We start from the raw sequence: 19,079 nt of genomic DNA, 5'->3' as shown, positions 1-19,079 counted from the left end.
CAAAATATGTCGAGCGCACACTTTTCTGGTTGCCATCTGGAAATAAATCAAACGAAATGTGACGTATTTACAATTCTGGAGCAAAAAAAAACCCACACGAATAATACAACTTCCCCCTCTCTCCCCCCCCCCCCCCCCCCCAATGGTCTAAACAGGTTAAAGCTAAGTCAGGTACACGATTCGAATCTCTTAATTCAGACCCCACGTTGGGACGCGCGATCACGTAGTCTAAGCTGACACTCCAGTGCAGCTTTGGGGGGTGGGGGGGCTGTCGCCTTGTTGAAGAGGCTGTCCTTCAGATGAGACATCAATCAGAGCTCCCCGCCATCCTGTACGGGTGGGTGTTAAAGATCCCCTGGCGTTATTCTCTCTTCTGGTGTCCCGGCCAACAACCCGCGTCCCGTCCCCAACCCCCCCCCAAATAAAGTTGGTCACTCGCTCCATGACAGGGCACTGCTGCGCGCAAACTGGCTGCCGTGTTTTGCCCAGTTAGAGCACGTGACGCATTCGAGACGTCCCGGTGGCCCGAAAGCCTGGCGGAAGCCGATTCGGTAACAACTTTTAAGGGAGAGGTAGATATTTATCTGGGGAGGACAAGTCGGCAGGGCCGTGCGGGGAGAGCGGGGAGGGGGTGGGGGTGCGGTGGGGTTGAATTGGAAAAGCTCTTCACAAAGAGCCGGCGACGGGCACGATGGGCCGAATGGCCTCTGCCGTGCACTGTATAATCCTACGACGAGGCGCTGGATCGAATGCAAGTGTCGTTGTTGGCGTTGGCAGGGAATTCCATCGCTCGGTGAGGCTATTGCCGATGTCGGGTCGGCTTTACACGGACTACAGCTCCCAGAGTGCACATTTATACATAGTCCGACACCACCATTGGTTAACCGCGGCACTTCCAGTGAGCGAGCATGTTGTGAGGAAGTGGCTTTTTTTTTCTTTGCAAAGATGGCAGCCCGGCGTTCCTGATCCCCACACAAAGGTCTGTGCCCCAAGGAGATGGAGGAAAAGCCTCCCGCGGTTTCCGTGAGTCCTCCGCATTTTCCCGTTGCATACGTCCAACCCGCGAGCGTCGGTGGGGCACCGCTGTGCGCCGTCGGCTGCCATCAGGCACACAGTCACTACAGTCTTCCCCTCTCCCCCTCTCTCCCTCTCTCTCTCTCTCTCCCCCCGCACCCCGCCTCGTTGCCAGGTTCTGCCGCTGCGAATCCCTCCGGGACGCTACCCCTGTGAAGGACGCTATATAATAATAATAATAATAATAATAATGATAAATGCAACCGCAAGATGTTGTTGTCCATTATATCCTGTGAAGCGTTTCGAGGTATCGCGACGACGTGATAAAGTGCTATATCGATTGCAAGTATTAGTATTATTATGTTAAATAATAACGTATCAAAGTGTGAAGAGGGGGAACTGTGAACGTACGTACGTACGTACGTGTTGGGTTGTGATCCTCTCGCTTCGGGACCTGTGAAATGATCTTTTTTTTCCGCGTCGCTTTCTGTCCCGACAACAAGAACGACAACAATCACAATAATAATCCTTGCGTTTGATGTGGCGTCGTACGGCGTCGTCGAGACGCCTCGAAGCGCTTCGCCTGTCATCGCGTTTCACGGGCGAATAGTTTTTTTTTTTAACGAGCGGGGCGAACAGTTCGCGCGTTTAATTGGACGCCCCGGGGTCGGTCGAGATGAACGGGAAGTTTTTTTTTTTTGGGGGGGGGGGGGGGGCGGGGGGAGCAGAAGAAAACTCAGGTTCAGCTGCTTTCCGAGCCCTCGAGACCATGTTTCGAGTTGTATCGGCGGTCCCCGGGCGCAGACTTTTGCGGTGCTCGGCGTCGCAACAGTGTAGAAGCCGCGTCGATAAAGTAACATTGAGGATAAGTGTAGAAATATTCGCTACCTCCTGACTCTCTGGGCTTCCGAGAGTCGGTCCGCGAAACCGCCCTTGTCCTGCGTGACCCTCAGCCCTCCTTTCCGGCCCCACGTCCCTACGTAGACTGCCGCCCGCGATCGCCTGTCGTGCTTTCAGCCACAAAATTCACCGTGGGTTCGCTTCGCGGTATATTCGGGACACCGGTGGGGTGTGGGGGGGGGGGGTTGGTAGGTAGAGAGAGAGAGAGAAAAACTCCCTTCTCTTTTCGAGACGGCGCGAAGCGCGTCGCGGAATACACCGTGAAGCGAATTGACCGGATGTTTCGTGGGCAAAACGCGGCCGCCAATTGTGCGCCGTCGGGTCCCGCGAACAGCCGTGGACCGAGTGACCGATTCACTTGTTTTTTTTTTTGGAAGGAATTATTACCCCCAGAAAAGTGATGCCCTAATCAGCTGACAACTGGGTTCCTACTTACTGCTGAGTAAACAGAAGTGTGTGTGTGTGGAGTAAGGAAAATTGCCTAATTTTTTTGCCCTGACCCGCCCGGGAATCGAACCCAGGTCCCCTCGCTTGCGAGGCGAGCTCACTAACCACTGAGCTCCAGGAGTTCGTATGGTTATCCCTTCTTTTACCTGTTCAGGTCAATGAGGAGATGGATTTCGCCGAGGAAGACTATTGCCTGTTCGACGGCTACGACAGTCTGGAGGATCGCAGTAACCGCAGCACGGATGGATCCAGCGAGGGGAGCAGGGCGGACCGGAAGCCGTTCGAGATCAACGACGACGAGTCCGGGGCTGATGAGAAGCTGGGAATGGGTACGTCCTCGACACCCTGTGGGCCGCGACATCCTTCTCCAGAGGCGAGACGTTAAACTGAGGTCCCGTTCGTCCACACCTGTCGCTTTTCCCCACAAATTACACAGCCACTTCACTTGACGTCATTCCCAGAGCCTTGAGATGTCCTCCCGATCCGAAAGGCTCTTTACGAGTGTAATTTGGTATTGTATTGTGTCGTGTCTCGACCACTTGATGAGGCGCGGTATCAAATGCAAGGAACCCATCATGTATTTATCTGTCACGATCACCCGAGACTGCCGAAGCTTTTAAGGTGTATTTTGTTTTCTGTTTCATCTTCCAAAAGCGACCTGTGAGATGTGTGGGATAACAGGAGCCCGGGAATCCTTCTTCTCGAAGACCAAACGTTTCTGCAGTGTCTCCTGTTCTCGAAGTTACTCTTCAAACTCAAAGAAAGCCAGCATTCTCGCCAGGTTACAGGTTAGTGAGAGCAACGCCTCAATATCCAGCGCTGTTATTTCCCTCACGCCCTTTTGCACCTGCTTACTCCCCCCCCCNTCCTCTGCTCAGCTGGCTCCAGCCTCCTGCTTGTCCCTCGCCCCCACCCTCCACTCCACCATCGGCGGCTGCACTTTCAGCCACAACCCCCCCGAAACCTTGGAACTCTCTCCCTCAATCTCTCCCCCTTGCCCTCTCCTCCCTTCCCCTCTTTTAGATCAAGACTGAAGACCTTCCTCTTCGACCGCGGCTAAAGGTCACCTCCTTCCCTCCCTCCCACTGGCCCGGCATCATGTTCCGCCACTGTTAAAGTGCTCTGAGACGCTGCCCCTCATTGTCGGAGGTGACATGTTTTCTCTAGAGATGAGACATTAAACTGAGGTCCCGTCCTTGCCTGTTCGCTTAACATTGGCGCGATTTGAAATGAAAAGGGAAGGGAACTTCTTCCTGATGTCCTGGCCAACAAGGTTAATCTTCCCGAAGTGAGGGGCACTTGATGTAAGTGTAAATTGTGTTAGATTGCGAGTATCGGATCAGGTATTCGATTCTCCGCTGCAATATTGTTTCACGTTGATTGAAAGGGAACTCCTCTGTCGGTTGTTTCACAGGGAAAACCGCCCACAAAGAAAGCCAAGGTATTGCACAAAGCCTCGTGGTCAGCGAAACTGGAAGCATTTCTGCGGCCCCCAACAAATGGGCAGCCGGGTAGCTCTCTGCGGAACATCAATGGTGAGTTTCGCAGTGTCCTCTTATCTGCCACCAGTAAACAATCCGCTAATTGACTAACAACCGGGCTCCTACTTCTCCTCGGTAAACAGAGTGTGTGTGTGTGTTTGTGTGTGGAGTAAGGAAATTTGCCTCAGGTTTATTTCTCCCACAACATACACCGACACTACACCTTACGTTGTATCCTGTTAAGCGCTTTGAGACGGCTCAAAGATGTGATAAGGCGCTATGTCGAACGCAATGATTATTATTAAGGTTACGCCCTGCGCAGGAATCGAACCTCTTGCGAGGCAAGAGCTCTAACCAGTAGGTTTACAGGACTTCATAACACTCCATGGGCCTCCTCCACACTTTCGACTCCACCAGAGGCGCTATTATCGAACGCAAGGTTTAAGGATGACTACACAACTCTAACTCTGACTGTTTTTTGGTTTCATTCCAGGTGCAAATCAAGGGTTTCAATGGGGAAATTATATTCAGGAGCAAATGTGCAAAGCAGCCCCTGTCAGTTGCTTCAAACATGTGAGTAAACCTCGTACTGACTGTCCGAGATCATGTTCTCAATATCGTAAACACCATGTACAGTAAAGATCCTATGGTCACCAAAAGAGAAGGGAGCTTTTCTCTCTCTCTCTCTCTCTCTCTCTCTCTCCCTCTGGTGTCCTGACCAACAATCCCCCGAATAAGATTGGTCACTCGCCCCCATGGCTGTTTGCGGGACACTGCTGTGCGCAAACTGGCTGTCGTGTTTGCTCACAAAATACATAGTTACTCCACTTCGCTGTGAATCCCGTGAAGCGCTGGAGACTCACTTCCTCGCCTTTAAGGCCCTCCATAGCCTTGCTCCTCCCTACCCCTGGGACCTGCTAACCCCATACCAACCTGTCCGCTCCCTCCAGCCCTCTCCACATCCCTCCGCGCCTTTGGTCTGCCCTCCCACCTCTACCCTCCCCGCCCTCCACCCCTCGAGATCCCGACATCCAGCTCGGGTCCAAATCCCTGACCATCCTCCTGATATGAAAGGCGCCGTTTAAATGTCTGTTGTTGCGGTTGCAGTCTATAATATATGCAGTCTATTTCCTGTAACAGGTTCCGCTGTTTGATCAGTGGGAGGATGTTATCGAAGGGATGAAAATCGAGGTACTGAACAAAGACTGTAACCTTCCCAACAAAGTCTACTGGATTGCGACTGTCACTAAACTAGCAGGTAGGTCTTTCTTTAAGCCTTAGTAAGGGTTCACTTCATGACTTCTTTTTTTGTGTGTGTAACAGGTCACGGTTGTTTGAAGGACATCGCAGTGCGCAAATTGGCTGCGAAATACAGAGAGAGAGAGAGAGAGACTCCACTTTGTGGATTGAATTGATGCAATTTGTACCCTTTCAAGGCGCACATTAAAGAGCCCTTGGTTTAATCCGCAGCTTGAATTGATGTAATTTGCACCTATTCAGGTTGCATTACAAATCCCCTTGCTATTAAGTTTTACCTCCCACTCCACCTCCTGCTCCCCTGAAATCTTTACCCGTCACTGAAGTACTTTAGTGGTGCGTTTAAAGATTTTTTGGGGGGTTGGGGGCGGGGGTGTGGGTGGTTTTTAGGTAATAACAACAACAAATTACATTTGTGCAGCCTCTCTCACGTCCGGCGGACGTCCCAAGACAGCAATCTGCACCCGAGCTGGGGGTGGGGATCAGGAGGGGTTGGGGCCTGGAGGGTAGGGGTAGGAAGGTTACCGAAGGCGCAGTCAAAGAGGAGGGTCTTGAGGACAGGTTGGAAAGAAGGAGGTGCTGGGGTCAGAGAGGGCGAAGGCCCTCAGCAGCCGAAAAGTTTGGAGCAGCCTGACGTGTGTGTTTTCTGTTCAGGATACCAGGGGCTGCTGCGGTACGAGGGATTCGGGAATAACTCCACCAAGGATTTCTGGTATAATCTGGGGAGTGGAGATGTCCATCCCATTGGCTGGTGTTCCACCATCGCTAAACCTCTTGTGCCGCCTCAGAGTAAGTCACTGGTTTCTTCACTTAAACACCTCTACCTTTGCCCTCGTTGCCTCAGTCCTGGAGCGTAGTGGTCAGAACGCTTTATTCCGCAAACGAGAGGACCCGGGTTCGATTCCCGGGTGGACGGGCAGGGCAAAACCTGTAGGCACGTTTCCTTACTCCACACACACCTGTGCCTCTGTTTACCTCGCAGTCAACAGGAACCCGGTTATTAGCCGATTGGTGGAGCGCTTTTCCAGGGGAAGTAATCCATTCAAAAAATATTTACAACATTTTTTTAAAAGCCTTTCTGCTTACAGCTGTGCACACCAAGACGACCGACTGGAGAACTTATCTGCTGGAGAAAATTATTGGATCTAAGACGTTACCTGCTGACTTTCACTACAAGGTAGGGAAGCGATTGTACACTCTAACTCACGGTGTACGTACCTTGTGATGTGGTCTATTAGTCACAGTGTAAATATAAAGAGCTTAGTATAATGATAATCATAATCCTTGCAGTTGGTATAATGCCTTATCACGTGGCTGAAACATCTCAAAGCACTTCACAGCATATGATGTAAGGTGTAGTTACTATGTCTTTGTGGGTGAAATTCAACAGCCAATTCTATATATATATATATATATATACACACACACAGAATTGCAGGTCAGGCAGCATCTATGGAGAGAGAAAAGGGAGTTAAAGTTTTGGGTCAATGACCTTTCATCAGCTTATAAATATATATAATTATATCGTGATAAAACGTGAGACAAAATTGCTTATAAATATGAGATAAAAGTCTACAACCCATGACCGAAAAGCCCCCACAAATGTAATGTGTTGTTGTTGTCGCTCTCTTCCTTGCCGCAGATGGTGGAGAGCATGAAGTACCCTTTCCGGATCGGAATGCGCGTGGAGGTGGTGGACAAGACGCAAATCTCGCGCACCCGGACAGCCGTGGTCGACACTGTGATCGGGGGGCGCCTGAGACTCTTGTACGAGGACTGCGAGGACGACGAGGATTTCTGGTGCCACATGTGGAGCCCCCTCATCCACCCCGTGGGCTGGTCAAAGAAAGTCAGTCACAGGTTCAAGCGATCTGGTGAGCTGAGGGCGAGTGGGTGCGTGTGTGGGTGTGCGTGCGAGCGCGTGTGTGTGCATGTGAGTGTGTGTATATGTGAGTTTGAGTGCATGTAGGCGTGTGCGAGGGTGTGTGTGTGTATGTACATCTCACCTACATAAGAGATGGATTGTTAGAATGAAATGCGCTCTCTCTCTCTCTCTCTGGAGGGACGTACCCTGCTTACCTAATTCGGGACAGCATTAGGCGCAGGTGGGGGGAGCCCAGAGTGTGTGTTGGGATAACCGCTAGAGTGTACGTCAAGATGTTTCTCCTGAACTCGCTTTGACATCCACAACAACAACTCACTTGCATTTATATAGCGCCCTTCACCCCAGACAGGGTCTCGGAGCGCTTAAATCTACCACCGAAAACAAAACCTAGAACTTCTAACCCAAAGTGCTGTCAACTAAACCGAAGTTAGACTGATTGCGTCCTAAGTGAGACTTGAATCGTGCCTTTACAGATGGAATTAGCAAAGCAGATCTTGGCTGCCATCCTACCTTCAGGAAAATCTACTGTGATGCAGTGCCCCATCTCTTCAAAAAGGTATGTGAGTAGATTTCTTTTTTAAAGACAAGTTTTCCCACTGAAACGCGCTCTGGGGGCGGTGGGGAAGGGGTTGGAGACACCGTCCTTCAGATGACCTGCCAACAATCCCCCGAATAAAAATTGGTCGCTCGCACCACAGCTGTTCGAAGGGCCCACGAAACACACAGTCACTCCACTTTACACTATACCTGTGAAGCGCTTTGGGGCGTCTTTCCGACATGACAAGGTGCTGTATGTCCCGAACGCAAGGATCATTTAGTTATATTACTGTGTCTAAAACCTGCCATTTTAGGTCCGAGTGGTCTATACGAATGACGACTGGTTTGAGGAGGGGATGAAACTTGAAGCCATCGATCCCCTGAATCTATCCACCATATGTGTCGCCACGGTCCGAAAGGTAAGGAGAAGATCTGGGAAAGTGGTGACGTGATGCATGTCAGAAGATGCCACATATGTGGGTGACGGACAGTTGTCTGCAGGGATGGATTAGCCTTTTAATTTTTTGTTGGGCTTGAAGCGAAAAGCGCTCTCTCTCTCTCTTTCTCCCCCTCTCTGCCCTTTGCAATTGCAGGTGTTGATGGATGGCTACCTGATGATTGGGATTGATGGATCGGAGGCAGAGGACGGCACTGACTGGTTCTGTTACCACGCTTCCGCCTATTCCATCTTCCCTGTGGAATTCTGCAGCAAGAATGCCATCGAGCTCACCCATCCGCGAGGTAAGAAGCCCCACGTCAGAGATTAAGCCCACAGCAACTACGACTTGCATTTATATAGCCGGCGGGGTAGCGTCTCGGAGAGCTTGACAGCGGCGGAGTGTACGTCCCAAGACAGTCGGGGAGATCGGTTTAAACTATGTGATTCCAAGTCCCTACGTGGTGGGGGCTGGAACCCACAACCATCTGACTTGGAGAGAGAGAGAGCGAGAGAGCGCTATCGACCAGTATTTTGTCTTCCCTTGTTCTGAGAGGTCATCTTCCTGCCATGAATGAGGGGGTGATTCCCTGAGGGAGAGAGAGACTCTTAACCCATTACACAGAGCGGTTAAAGGAGTTTTAGCTCTATTTTCCGTTTGATTAAGTTTGTTCTTGCCACCAGTCGTGGAGTGTGGTATTGTAACCAGGTTAATAATCTGTTGCTGGTTCATTTTATTTGTCGTTTGTCATCGTTTTATCCTCTTTATCCTCCAGGTTATGGAAAGCCCTTTAACTGGCTCGAATATCTGAAAGACACCGGTGCTGTGGCTGCTCCTGCCAGTCTGTTTATCAGGGTGAGTGTGTCCTCCTTGAGGGGAGGCAAACGAGGTCTCCTTGGAGCTAAACTGGCATTGCAGTTAAAGCGCTCATCTCACAAGCGAGAGGATCTGGGTTCGATTCCCGGGCGGGGCGAAACCTTAGGCAAGTTTCCTTTCCCCACACACACGCGCCTCTGTTTACCCAGAAGTAAGTAGGAACCCGGTTGTTAGTCGATTTGCGGATCGCTTTTCCATGGGTAGTAATCCCGTCAAAATAAATAAATAATTTGGTCACTCAATCCACGACTGTTTGGGGGGACGCTGCTGTGCGCAATTGGCTGCCGCGTTTCACCCACAAAACACACAGTCACTCCACTTTACAGTATATCCTGTGAAGGGCTTTGAGACGTCTCGACGACATGATGAGGCGCCTTATCAAATGCAAGGATTGATAGCATTATATAATACTTGTTATGATTATTACTGCTCAGACGTGTAGACGGTTCTTAAAATTCAGCCGTAATTTGGAAGCCGGCTTTCCTTTCCTTCCGTCATCCTTAAAGGCGAACGGCTTCCAATTTCGATCGCAAAGGCTCGCGCAGTGCTGCACGATCTTGGAAACTGTAAAACAAAATGGTTTTGCAATCGATGAGTGCAATTTTTGAGCGGCAACTTCAGGCCCTGTTGATGCTCCTCAGAACTTGACCGTGGAAACTCACCGGCTCCTCCAACAAGACAGCAGTGGTACTGCAGTGCCGCTTGTGCTTTCAGATGTACGGGGACGAAGCTCCATAACAACAACAAACAAACAATAACAACTTGCGCCCCTCGCGCAGGATAGCGTCCCGGAGCGCTTAACGGTGGCGGAGCCCGAAGTCCAGCCAAGGGGAGTGGGGCGGCGACTATTGGCACGATCGAAGAGGGCTGCCTTCAGGCGCGATAGTAAAGCTTAAATAATATAGTGATGCCCGCGTTTGGTATAGCGCCCGACCACATTTGGGGATTTTTTAAATATATACTCTCAACTATAACGACTGTATTTGTAGACAAACGCGACAGAGGGAGAGGGAAGGAGAGGTAGAGTGGAGTCCTGTAGCATAGTGGGCAGCGCACTCTCCTTGCAAGCGAGAGGACCTGGGTCCAGTTGCTAGGCCGGGCAAAACCGTAGCGGTAAGTAGGATATTGGTTGATTAACACATCACTTTCAGGGGGTAATTATCCCTCCGTTTCCCCCCCCCCCCCAATGTGGTCACTTGTTATTGTTATGTCAAACTTGCATAGAATATATATTCTCGAACGAGAGTTGGGCAGATGCACACAGGACTTAGGCGATTATACAAATCAGACTTGGGTGAGTTTTACTGTATTGTATTACATGTGGAAATAGATTCCGCCGCAACTTTCAAAAGGGAATCGGACAGGTTCTTGAGAAGAAACGATTTAGAGGGATTCAGGGGAACGAGCGGGTGGGGGGGAAGTCGGACTAGTTGAGCAGTTCTTCCAAAGAGCCAGCACAGGCGCGGTGGGCCGAATGGCCTCCTTCCGATGCTGTAAGGTTCTATGATTTGAAAGGTAATGAACGTGTCATCCCATTGTTTCCCTAGGACATCCCAAGTCACGGCTTCCAGTGTGGGATGAAGCTGGAGGCTGTGGACCTGATGGAACCCCGGCTGATCTGTGTGGCTACCGTGACCCGGGTGGTGAATCGGTTGCTGCGGATCCATTTTGACGGCTGGGAAGATGACTACGATCAGTGGGTAGACTGTGAGTCGCCTGATATCTACCCAGTGGGCTGGTGCGAGCTAACCGGCTACCAACTGCAGCCACCTGTGAACCCATCAGGTGAAGATTTCCTACAACAACCACCATTGTTTTTGGTCAGCCGGGTGTCTGACACACACGCGGAAACCCGTCACCGTTGCTTAAGGGTTTATACATTTACACAGCGCATTTCACGTCGGGAGAACGTCCCAAGTGCTGGACAGTGAAGGTTTGCGCAACCTTAGGCAGATTGTTCTAATATTCCGTTTCACCTTTGAATAGCCATGTGCTTTATAATAATAATAATCCTTGCATTGATAGCATCATATGAACAGGAGGAGGCCATTCAGCCCCTCGAGCCTGTAGCGCCATTCTATTAGATCATGTCTGATCTGTACCTCAACTCCAATTACATGCCTTTGCCCCAAATCCCTTGATACCTTGACTTGACAAGTATATGTCCAACCTCAGCCGTGACAATGTGAATGGGTCCACCACCTTTTGGGGGAGGGAGGGAGTTCCAGATTTCCACGAGCCTTTGGGTGAAAGTTGTTGTGACTTTTCAAAGAGCTTCACAAGAACGTACTGTAAAGTGGAGTGACTGTGCTTTGCTCTTTGATGATATGTTGACAGTCTATTTGTTTCTCTTATTTTGTCTGCAGCTCTTGAGAAAACAGAGGGTAAAGTCAGCGAAACTAACAAACCGAGGAAAAAACACTTTGGCAGGAAAAGTACGTCTTCTTAACGTAACGGAGACGTTTTTATATTATTATAGTAATCCTTGCTTATTTTCTGGGTGAAACGCGACAGCCAATTTGCGCACAGCAGCGTCTCACAAACAATCATGGAGCGAGTGATTATTTGCCGTCCAGGACACCGGGGGAGAGAGAGAGAGAGAGAGAGAGAAATCCCATTTTCTTTTTGAATAGCACCATGGGATCTTAAACGTGCACCTGAACAGGCAGATGGGAAGCTCAGCTTAGCATCTCATCCGAAGGACGGCACCTCCGAAACTGCAGCACCCCCACCCCCAGCGCTGCATTGGAGAGTCAGCTTAGACTGTCCCTGCGTGAGGAGCACTATGTGAATGCACGTTGCTGTTACAGGGAGAAGGCTGCTGATGCTCAAATGTGGAGGGAAGGGCAGACGTGGGACATCGTTCAATTCAGGCAAACTGCCGAAGCAGGAGGTGAACGCGGATGAAAGTAAGAAGGAGAATCCTAAACGTTGCCTTCCCCAATCAGTGTCTTTCACCTCAGGAGAACTTCTCGAAGCAGTTATGACACTAATAATAATCGTGTCGTTTGAAATAGCGTCTTATCACGCCGCAGCAACATCCTGCAAACGGCCATGCTAAGCAATGCCCTATATTATCTGGGGTTGGGGGGGCGGTGCTGGGGAATTGTTGGTCAAGACCCCGTAGTGTTGTGTGATCTTTAACGTCCACCTGTGGCTTCAGCCTTCTGCTTGTCCCTCGTGCCCTCCATTCCACCATCATCGGCCGCGCTGTCAGGGACTACACCTCCAAACTCTAGAAACACTGCCTCAATCCCTCCACCTCACCCTATCCTGCCCCATCTTCAGGTCACGCCTGAAGACCTTCCTCTTCGACCGTGCCTACAATCATCTTCCCCCTCCCCCCGGCGAGGCATCGTGCTCCGCCACTGTCAAGCGCTCAGGGGGCAAGTTATCGTCCAACTGAATAGGCAGATGGGACCCCGGTTTAACATCTGACGATTAAACATTTCATCTCATGACTGTGGACAAACTAATAGGATTTCTCTCTCCCAATTCCCTCCCCTCCCTCAGTCATTGCAGTCAAAGTGAAGGAAGAGACATTTGACATGTCAACACCACTGGATCCCAGCAACCTCCTGATTCCGATAGAAAACATCAAACAGGAGCCAGTGGACTGAGCTCCTGTGACGCACTGGGAAAAGAGGGGGACCAGCCTCAATGGGGCTCACTGTAAGTCCTCCTGTTTACAGGCTGTGTTGAAGCAGGAAAAACCACAGCCCCGGATTATTGTGGCCCTTTCCGAAATGGCTCGGACTAGTTTGAACCGGCAGGGACTGGTATTCCCACCAATGGGGCCCCCTTGTTACCAATCCCAGGCTTTCCAGAAATGCGGATGATTTATTGAGCAATAAGGGGCGCTCTACAATAAGCTGGTCATAACCCAGTGGATCGTGGATTTATGTGAGTTTAAGGCTATAATGTAGAGACGCCAAAAATGTGTCGGTTTTCTTTTTCCCCCCCCCGGCTCGAACCCTCTGGTGTCCACCGTCGCTCGGTCTAGTTCTGTGAAGCTTCCCGTCACGTGAGGCAAGTTGGGTGGGCAGACGTTCGTTGGCAGATGTTGATCGCGACAGTCAACAAGTGAGAGGCGTCCCACACCGAAGGCTTAACGGGAAAGGTTAAGCAGCGAAAACCCCAGTCAGGAATCTTGTTGTTCGGTATAGTTGGATATGTTGCAAGGTTCCGATTGAGAGAAATTCCACCTGGTCTAAATTTATCCATGTAGCACTTCTGAGTGTCCAGGCCTCGGTTCTTAAATGCAGTGGAGTCCTGGAGCATAGTGGTTAGAGCACTCGCCTCGCAAGCGAGAGGACCCAGGTTCGATTCCCTAACGGGGCGAAACCTGAGGCAAGTTTCCTTATGTCTCTGTTTACCCAGCAATGAGCAGGAACCTGGTTATTACTTGCCTTAGGGTTAGAACTTTCTATCCTTCTTTAAAAGACAATACACTCAAAGTTTTACTCAATTATTAGGCATGAGTGACAATAGATGCCAGGCCTTTTTAAAAAAAACTTTTTTTTCGGTCTCTCGATCCACGGCTGTTTACGGGACACTGCTGTGCGCAAGTAGCTGCCGCGCTTCACACAAAATACAGTTATTTTGATTTTACACCAAAGTAGACGTCTCCGTGAAGCGATATATCAAACGCAAGGATTACATTATTGCTATTATTAACTCCCTTCTCTTTTCAAGTAGTACCGTGGGGACCTTTACGTCCACCTGAACAGACAGACAGGAGAAGGTCGAAGCTAGTGGACATTTTTGTCAAACAGTTAGTCATTTGAGATGCTGGGTGCTGGCGCTTGATGTGAGTATAGTTGAACCTACCTGGGGGTGGGGGGTGGGGGGAAGGTTAGGGAAAATAATAGGGAGAATCATGGACATCAATTCTGGTAGGTATTTGGTGCTGTGCAAATTGCTTGAACTAACGACGCTTAGATTAGATTGTGAACATCACACTTGTATCTCTCTTTACTCTGGATATTTGGTCAGGGCCGCGAGTCAGGGCCAGATTTTACTGTGAGAAACACATTCTTCATATTGGAGATATGTTACCCAATAGAATTCTTCCCCTTCTGTGTCGCATGCAATGTAGAAACGTGATGAAATGAGAATTAATACAAAACGTGATGAAATGGGAATTGTGACTATGAGAATGTAACGACTGGTTCTCAGAGCGATTCTGATTAGCTTGATCATTGCAGACTCAGTCGTCCTGTCCCTCCGCATTATTGCCAGGACAAAGTTCCTTTAGCTTGGGCGGAGGGGAAAACAAAATACAATGGCTTTATATTTTTGGGATGAAAGTCAGAAGTGCCTGGGAACACTCAGCAGGCCAGGCAGCATCTAGAGGGAGAGGAAAATTAGTTAACTCACTTACCTCTCTCCATAGATGCTGCCTGACCTGTTGAGTGATCTCAGCGACTTCTGTCTTTATTTCAGATTTCCAGCCTCTGCAGTGATTTTTTTTTAATATGATGTTGAAAGGTCTCATCGCTGTCAAATACTGTCAAATACAGCGAGTGTTTTTTAGGGCGCAGAAAATCACCGCGAGGTGAACGATCAGTTTAATCTAGAAGAATTCAGCTGGACTGCGATATCCTGTCGCAGAGCAGAGTATGGTTGGATGAGACTTACACTCAGGGGATTTGCGAGGCGGGAATGTGCCACTCGAGAAACAAATGAAAGCAGGGAGAAAATTCCCCAATGGGAATGTGGAACGTCCAATATGAAATGATATTTCACCTTCAATTTAAAAATATCGATTTATTCGAAGCTCTTTATCGGTGGCTAACTCGCTTCGAATTCTTCGCATCTCCTTCTTCAACACAAGGTTTTGACCTCGTTATGTTTGACGAGCGCCTCGAGACATCCTCCTGAAGTGAAAGGCGCTATACAAATATCATTTTGTTGTCGTTGCACCTCATTCCCCGGTCTGTAAAGCTTCAACTTATTGTAATGATTTTTAATCCTGGTAATAAATGCAAGTACTCTACATTTGTTCCTGTCTGTGGTTTTGCCTCCTGTTCACGAAACAGTGAAACAGTTTGGACAATTTCTCCTCCAACCTTAACAGGGTTATACAGTCATTAAACTTTACAGCATATTCTGTGAAGCGCTTTGAGATGTCTCAACGACGTGCGTGATAAGGCGCTATATCAAATGCAAGTATTATTATCATAATTTGGTCCCTCTGCTCAATTAGCAAAAATACTCAGTCAATTCACTTTGCAGTACATCCCGTGAAGCGCTTTGAGACGGCTCAGGGATGTGATAAGGTGTTATATCAAATGCAAGGATTATTATTATTTTCTGACAAGAACAAAGGTAAAACAATGTGTGTAATTTGCTCTATTTTTGTGGGAATCTCTGATCTCTGTATGCGGTTGACAAGTTTTGTTCCAATACATTCCCCTGTCTTAATAAGCCTGTTTAGACACTTTCTGAAGAGCGACAGGTACTAAAGTTGGCGAGATTGCCATTAAGAAGCGAATCGTATGCGTGTCACACAGAACATCTTGACTTCTGTTTGGACGCCAATCTCAGTGTCTACCTCTGTGGTCAAACAAGGTGTCAGTTGGAGGTTGAAAGATGACTGCTTATTTCAGCAACGGCTCAAACCACGGTAAGTGCAAACAGCCCACAGCGAACAGCGTTTCTGCATAAGGGGAAGGATTGAACGTCTAATAGTGGAGTCCTGTAGCTTAGTGGTTAGTGTGCTCACCTCGCAAGCGGGAGGACTCGGGTTCGATTCCCGGGCAGGGCGAAACCTTAGGCAAGTTTCCTTACTCCACACACACGCCTCTGTTTACCTAGCAGTAAGGAGGAACCTGGTTGTTAGTCGATCGGTGGATCGCTTTCCAAGGATTATAATCCCTCCAAAAAGAGAAAACACTTTGGTCACTCAATCCACGACTCTTTGTGGGACACTGCTGTGTGCAATTGGCTGCCCGCAAAAAATATACAGTCTATTGACTTTACAATATATTCGGCAAAGAGCTTTGAGATGTCTCAACGATGTGATATATCAAATGCTATATTATTATAGTATGATAAAAATTGAAAGTATTGTGGTGTGTTGTAACGGTGTGTTTATCCCAGTGAGGATAAACGTAAACATAAGCATGTCCCTTTTGAGTATTTCTGAAGTCGACGCTTCTGATTTTTTGTTACCGTCACAAAGAAGCTTAGTCTGTCGGAGTTGTGAAGTGTGACGTAACTGTCTGAGTGTTTGTAGGTGCTAAGTGCTGTCAAGTGCCCCCGAGTGAAATCCACAAAGACATGAAGCTTCTGGGGAATTCAAGGAGCCTCTGTGTACTGGTAAGATTCATTCATTCTGGAGCCGCATAGCTCAGTGGTTGGAGCAGGCGTAAGTAGGAACCCGGTTGTTAAGTCGATTGGTGGATCATTTTTCCGGGGGTAATATTTCCTTAGAAAAAAATTGGTCACTTCAATCCTCGCGCTATATCAAATGCAAGGATTATTATTATCATTTAAGAAAATAAGAGTTGTTAGGCGAAAGAAGGCAATGGTCCACCCATCCAGTTGGCCTCCCACCATTTATTTGAAATATTTTAAACCTTTGCATTTTTTCCTCCACTGCTCTTTTTTCGAAAATATTAAAATACTTTTAATACCATGCATCGCAGTTCATTTCTTCTCTCAACTGTGAGCTCTGTGCTTCCGCAGATACAAGTCCTTTGAAAGCACACTGCACTTGGGACTATTTTCTCTGCCTTACTCCTATGTTCTTTTCCCTCGCTAACATGATTTTACTGAAGGGGATGATGCTCGCTCCATTTTGCAGGACATCGACAAGGCTGAAAAGATGACCAAACAAAAAAAAAAACACACAGGTAAATATTGTGACGTAATGGTTAGCCAACTCTTGGTTTAAGTTATTTTTCAACCCTGTCTAAAGACTTACCTCTTCGATCGTACTCGTGTCCACCCTCCATTCCCTTGTCCCACCAGCTAACTCTCTAGCCAGGCTTCCACTTAAGTCTTTGTAAAGCTGGTCTCTTAAGACATTATATTGTAAATTGTTGTGAAAGGCTGTAGCTTTGCGGGAAGGTTGAGGGACAGTGAAGAAGTCCTTGGAGTATTGGAGTACTTGTCTCGCAAGCGAGAGGATCTGAGTTTGATTCCACACACCTCGGTTTACCCGGCAGTAAATAGGAACCCAGTTGCTAGTTGACTGGTGGATTACTTTCCGGGGGGGCGGGGGGGGGGTAATCCCTCAAAATAAATTTGGGTCACTGCCCTGCGTTTCACCCCCAAAATATACAGTCAATTCACTTTACAGTGTATTCTGTGAAGCTTTGGTGATGGAGGAACTGCAGGAATTCCAGTTGAGATTGGGAGTGAAGGCCAGATGCTGGAATGGAGTAAGAGCTAATGGAAGGTTCAGGGGTGGGAACTGTTAGTTTGCAAACACTCGCGTTGGTCAAGGCACGACATGTTTTTGGTGCACGCATGCGCGAAATGTTACACAACGCATAAGGGAATAGTGTGTGGTTGTGGGGGGATGGAGATGAGCTTCGGGGGTGGTGGGTGGGTGGGTGGGTGGTGGGGGGGGGCAGAAATCAAATGGAATTCCAATTTGAAAAATGAGAGTTGGGACCGGGTGAATATTTCGCAAAACTGCAACCATAGCAAAAAGGCGGGCGGGAGGGAGGGAGGGGGGGGGTGTATTTTTTCGAGAGGTGGGTGGGGGGGTGGGGGGGGGGGGAAAGCAAAATTGGTGAATTAAAAAAAAAAAGGAAATGCGTCGCCGATCGTTGGCGTGTATGTGCGCGTTGACACGTATGTAATGGCGGGAACGCAATTGGTGGGGGAAATGCACGCCTGATCAATTGGCGCGTGTCTATATATATATATACATACGTGTGTGTGTGTGTGTACATATTTGCATTTTGCACATATTTCTCGCCGCACTCATACGTGTGCGTGTGCTCGTGGAATATCTGCCCCCACCCCCCCCCCTTTCTCTGACACACACGCGCGCACACATACAAACACATGCACACAAACACACCCACCCCCTCACCCCCCAACACCTTGCAGACTGTATGTGTGTGTGTGTGTGTGGCAAAGGACCGGCGGCGATGGGGTTAAATGACGTCAGCGTCGCGGGCCAATGGGAAGAGCGAGCCGCGTGCCGGCGAGTTGGGTGGGAGGGAGGGGGGGGGCGGGGTTACGTGAGTGGTCACGTGCGTGTACGTGCGCGCGGGCCGACCGAATCGGGACGGAGGCGCTCGGGCGTTTCCGTGAGCGACCGACTCGAGCCGAGAGGGCGGAGCCGAGCGGAGCGGAGAAGGTGGTGGTGGTGGGGGGGAAGGGGAAGAGTTTACGTCGCTGCGCTCCGCTCGGCGAGAGAACAACAAGCCGCCATTTTGTTTAAGCAGAAGGAGAACGGGGCAAAGGCAGGGAGCGAGCGATTTAGATAAGGGGGAGGGGGGAGGGGGGGAGAGAGAGAGAGAGAGAGCGAGAGAGAAAGAGAAAGAAAGAAAGCGAGAGAGAGAGAGAGAGAGACACACGAAACAGCACCGCTCGGACTGAGGAGGGAAGTGTCCTCCGAGGGTGGTTGGTTGGTTGGTTGGTTTGTTGTTGAGGGAAGAGGGAGGGAGGGAGGAGGAGGGGGGGAAGACATTACAAGACCCCCTTCCAAAAAAAAAACAAGCGAGGGAGGGAGGGGAAGGAGAGAAAGAGAGAGAGAGAAAGGGGGAAAAAAAGGGGTGTGTGTGTGTGTGTGAGAGGGGGGGAAAGGAAAGTGGGGGTGAGGGGGGGGGGGCGGTGTGTGAGGGAGAAGCGGCGAAAAAAAAATGGCGGACACCCGTCCGAACTAAAAAAAAACTCGGTGCCACGAATCCCGATTTCCCCCCCACACACCGCACACACACACACACACACACAAAAAAGAGGGGAAGGAAGAAAAAAAAGAGATAGAGAGAGGGAGGGAGTGTGTGAGGGGAGGGAGGGAGGGAGTGAGGGAAGGAAAGAGGGGAGCGGAAAGGGGGGGGAGGGAGGAGGGGGGTTAAGGGGAAGAGGGGGTAGTGGGGGGAAACGACTTTGTTTTTTTTTCTCTCCTCTCTTTTCTCTCTCTCTCTCTTTTCCCCCCTTCTCTCTCTCTCTCCCCTCTCTCCCCCCCACCCCCCGAAAAAAAGAACTCACCTTTTTTTTTTCGCCTTCCGTTATTTTTTTTAAAAAAAAAGGAAAAGGAGGAGGAATTAGAAAGAGAGA

The 19,079-nt window shown here is 49.3% G+C and overlaps 1 protein-coding gene and 1 long non-coding RNA gene across 3 annotated transcripts; one reads left to right on the top strand and one right to left on the bottom strand.

Moving 5' to 3' along the window:
- The first annotated feature begins 925 nt into the window (after window positions 1-925).
- l3mbtl2 (L3MBTL histone methyl-lysine binding protein 2) lies at window positions 926-14,187 on the top strand. Of its 2 annotated transcripts, none has more exons than XM_042345160.1 (17): window positions 926-979; window positions 2,516-2,690; window positions 3,016-3,149; window positions 3,776-3,896; window positions 4,336-4,415; window positions 4,983-5,100; window positions 5,754-5,888; window positions 6,188-6,276; window positions 6,742-6,973; window positions 7,458-7,540; window positions 7,836-7,940; window positions 8,115-8,262; window positions 8,734-8,813; window positions 10,382-10,619; window positions 11,201-11,269; window positions 11,645-11,743; window positions 12,348-14,187. In XM_042345160.1, the coding sequence occupies exons 2-17, from the start codon at window positions 2,528-2,530 to the stop codon at window positions 12,452-12,454; spliced, it is 2,001 nt and encodes a 666-aa protein (XP_042201094.1). In that variant the 5' UTR covers window positions 926-979; window positions 2,516-2,527; the 3' UTR covers window positions 12,455-14,187. The 2 variants fall into 2 exon arrangements, with proteins under 2 accessions (XP_042201094.1, XP_007907765.1); XM_007909574.2 differs by having other exon boundaries at window positions 927-1,023.
- A 2,190-nt stretch (window positions 14,188-16,377) lies between these two features.
- On the bottom strand, window positions 16,378-17,000 carry LOC121851308. Its single transcript, XR_006085880.1, has 2 exons — window positions 16,765-17,000; window positions 16,378-16,657 (listed from the first exon to the last, which is right to left on the bottom strand). It is a non-coding gene; the product is annotated as an uncharacterized LOC121851308 (long non-coding RNA).
- Window positions 17,001-19,079: the final 2,079 nt, after the last annotated feature.

Source organism: Callorhinchus milii, unplaced genomic scaffold, assembly GCF_018977255.1.
Source record: "Callorhinchus milii isolate IMCB2004 unplaced genomic scaffold, IMCB_Cmil_1.0 Scaffold31, whole genome shotgun sequence".
NCBI lineage: Eukaryota > Metazoa > Chordata > Chondrichthyes > Chimaeriformes > Callorhinchidae > Callorhinchus > Callorhinchus milii.
The sequence above is the reverse complement of the archived record's forward strand: the minus strand, read 5'-3'. Positions and strand labels throughout refer to the sequence as shown.